The following is a 2,972-nucleotide window of genomic DNA, read 5'->3' as shown; positions in this document are numbered from 1 at the left end:
TGGTTTCCATGGCAACCATCATTAAATATTAATACGCTATTTATGATAATGATCATCATAATGATCATCATGGTTGCCATGGAAACCATCATTTATTATAATTAATATGCTAAATTTGATCAAAATTATCATAATGAGCATCATTGTTGCCATGGCAACCATGATGCTTATTATGACGATTTTGATCATAATTAGCATATTAATCATAATAAATTATGGTTACAATGGCAACCATGATGATCATTATGATAATTTTGATCATAATTAGCACATTAATCATAATAAATTATGGTTGCTATGGCAACTATGATGATCATTATGATGATCTTGATCATAATTAGCATATTAATTATAATAAATAATGGTTGCCATCGCAACCATGATGATCATTATGATGATTTTGACCATAATTAGCATATTAATCATAATAAATTATGGTTGCCATGGCAAATATGATGATCATTATGATAATCTTGATCATAATTAGCATATTAATCAGAATAAATAATGGTTGCCATGGCAACCATGATGATCATCATGTTGATTTTGATCATAATTAGCATATTAATCATAATAAATTATGGTTGCCATGGCAACCATGATGATCATTATGATGATTTTGATCATTATTGGCATATTAATCATAATAAATGATGGTTGCCATGGCAACCATGATGCTCATTATGATAATTTTGATCATAATTAGCATATTAATCATAATAAATGATGGTTGCTATGGCAACTTTGATGATCATTATGATGATCTTGATCATAATTAGCATTTTAATCATAATAAATGATGGTTGCCATTGCAACCATGATGATTAATATGATGATTTTGACCATAATTAGCATATTAATCATAATAAATGATGGTTGCCATTGCAACTATGATGATCATTATGATGATCTTGATCATAATTACCATATTCATCATAATAAATGATGGTTGCTATGGCAACAATGATGCTCATTATGATGATTTTGATCATAATTAGCATATTAATCATAATAAATTAGTGTTGCCATTGCAACAATGATGATCATCGTAATTATCGCTACTCTGGTTTTAGTAAATGAAAGTAATCACCACACAATGATTAACTTTCACGACCCAACGTTTCGACACTCCGGTCTAGTGTCTTCATCAGGGGTGATCTGATGTTGAAACTCGGTTCCTTATATACTCTCAAAATGACGTCATCTATTAATCAGATGTAAATACTCTTGTGGCAAATAGCTTCTGTCATCCCTATTAAAGGAACAAAGACTCGCATTAATATGCCAGGCTTCCAAACAACGCCTTTGTCCATAACGATCATTAGTGGTAATGACTTTTGAATCGTTCCACCCAATGTTATTGTTAGTTTGACACACGTGTTCCGCCAAGGCTGATTTTGAACTGTTTAAGTTCGATACGGCCTTTTGATGTTCTTTTAAACGTGTGCCGAACTGGCGTTTTGTTTGACCTAGATATTCTTTCTCGCAATCACCACGTGGTATAGAGTATACAGCATGAGTTTTCTGTTTAGTCGCTACGCGATCCTTGGGTTTCGCGAAAATATGTCCCAATGTCTGAAAGGGTTTTAAGGCAACTCTTATACCACAATTATTCAGGATCCTCCTGATTGGTTCTGCAATTCCCTGAATGTATGGAACTATAGCAAAACCTGTTTTTGAGGAATCACCCTCTGAGGAATTGCATCTAGTCGAGACAGGGGATTTAGACAATCATTTAAAAAGTTTCGAGGATAATTGTTCTCTCTCAGTACACTGAGGACAGAATCACGCTCGTTGTCCCTAGCAACGCGATTGGATGGTAACGATTCAGCTCTTTGAAACAAAGTTTTTGCAACAGACTTTTTGGATGGTGTGAGTAGAAGGATAGATATTTGTCCGTATGTGTAGGTTTACGGTAAACGTCAGTTTCTAACTGCCCTTCGATATTTCTATGAACATAAGTATCCAAGAAAGCCAACTTTCCCTCACTCTCAAGCTCTACAGTGAATTGAATTGATGGCTCAATAGAATTCAAATGTTTCAACAAATTATCGATCTCATTTTTGTTAACCGCAGAGGCCACATCGTCAACATATCGTTTTCGAAGGCAACTATTACCAGCAAGTTTTTGGGACAGCGATGGGATCCCCGGTCTCGGCAGTAATTGCTAACCTAGTAATGGAAGATGTCGAGCAAAGAGCTTTAGCCTCTAGTCCGGTCAAACCTTTGTTTTGGAAACGATATGTTGACGATGTGGCCTCTGCGGTTAACAAAAATGAGATCGATAATTTGTTGAAACATTTGAATTCTATTGAGCCATCAATTCAATTCACTGTAGAGCGCGAGAGTGAGGGAAAGTTGGCTTTCTTGGATACTTATGTTCATAGAAATATCGAAGGGCAGTTAGAAACTGACGTTTACCGTAAACCTACACATACGGACAAATATCTATCCTTCTACTCACACCATCCAAAAAGTCTGTTGCAAAAAACTTTGTTTCAAAGAGCTGAATCGTTACCATCCAATCGCGTTGCTAGGGACAACGAGCGTGATTATGTCCTCAGTGTACTGAGAGAGAACAATTATCCTCGAAACTTTTTAAATGATTGTCTAAAATCCCTTGTCTCGACTAGATGCAATTCCTCAGAGGGTGAGTCCTCAAAAACAGGTTTTGCTATAGTTCCATACATTCAGGGAATTGCAGAACCAATCAGGAGGATCCTGAATAATTGTGGTATAAGAGTTGCCTTAAAACCCTTTCAGACATTGGGACATATTTTCGCGAAACCCAAGGATCGCGTAGCGACTAAACAGAAAACTCATGCTGTATACTCTATACCACGTGGTGATTGCGAGAAAGAATATCTAGGTCAAACAAAACGCCAGTTCGGCACACGTTTAAAAGAACATCAAAAGGCCGTATCGAACTTAAACAGTTCAAAATCAGCCTTGGCGGAACACGTGTGTCAAAC

The 2,972-nt window shown here is 36.1% G+C and overlaps 1 protein-coding gene across 1 annotated transcript; it reads left to right on the top strand.

Moving 5' to 3' along the window:
* The first annotated feature begins 2,139 nt into the window (after positions 1-2,139).
* On the top strand, positions 2,140-2,729 carry LOC114542171. Its single transcript, XM_028561916.1, has 2 exons — positions 2,140-2,650; positions 2,695-2,729. The coding sequence occupies exons 1-2, from the start codon at positions 2,140-2,142 to the stop codon at positions 2,727-2,729; spliced, it is 546 nt and encodes a 181-aa protein (XP_028417717.1).
* The last annotated feature ends 243 nt before the right edge of the window (positions 2,730-2,972 follow it).

The sequence above is a fragment of the Dendronephthya gigantea genome, unplaced genomic scaffold (genome assembly GCF_004324835.1).
Source record: "Dendronephthya gigantea isolate DGI-Jeju-01 unplaced genomic scaffold, DenGig_1.0 000341F, whole genome shotgun sequence".
NCBI classification, from domain to species: Eukaryota; Metazoa; Cnidaria; class Anthozoa; order Malacalcyonacea; family Nephtheidae; genus Dendronephthya; species Dendronephthya gigantea.
The sequence above is the reverse complement of the archived record's forward strand: the minus strand, read 5'-3'. Positions and strand labels throughout refer to the sequence as shown.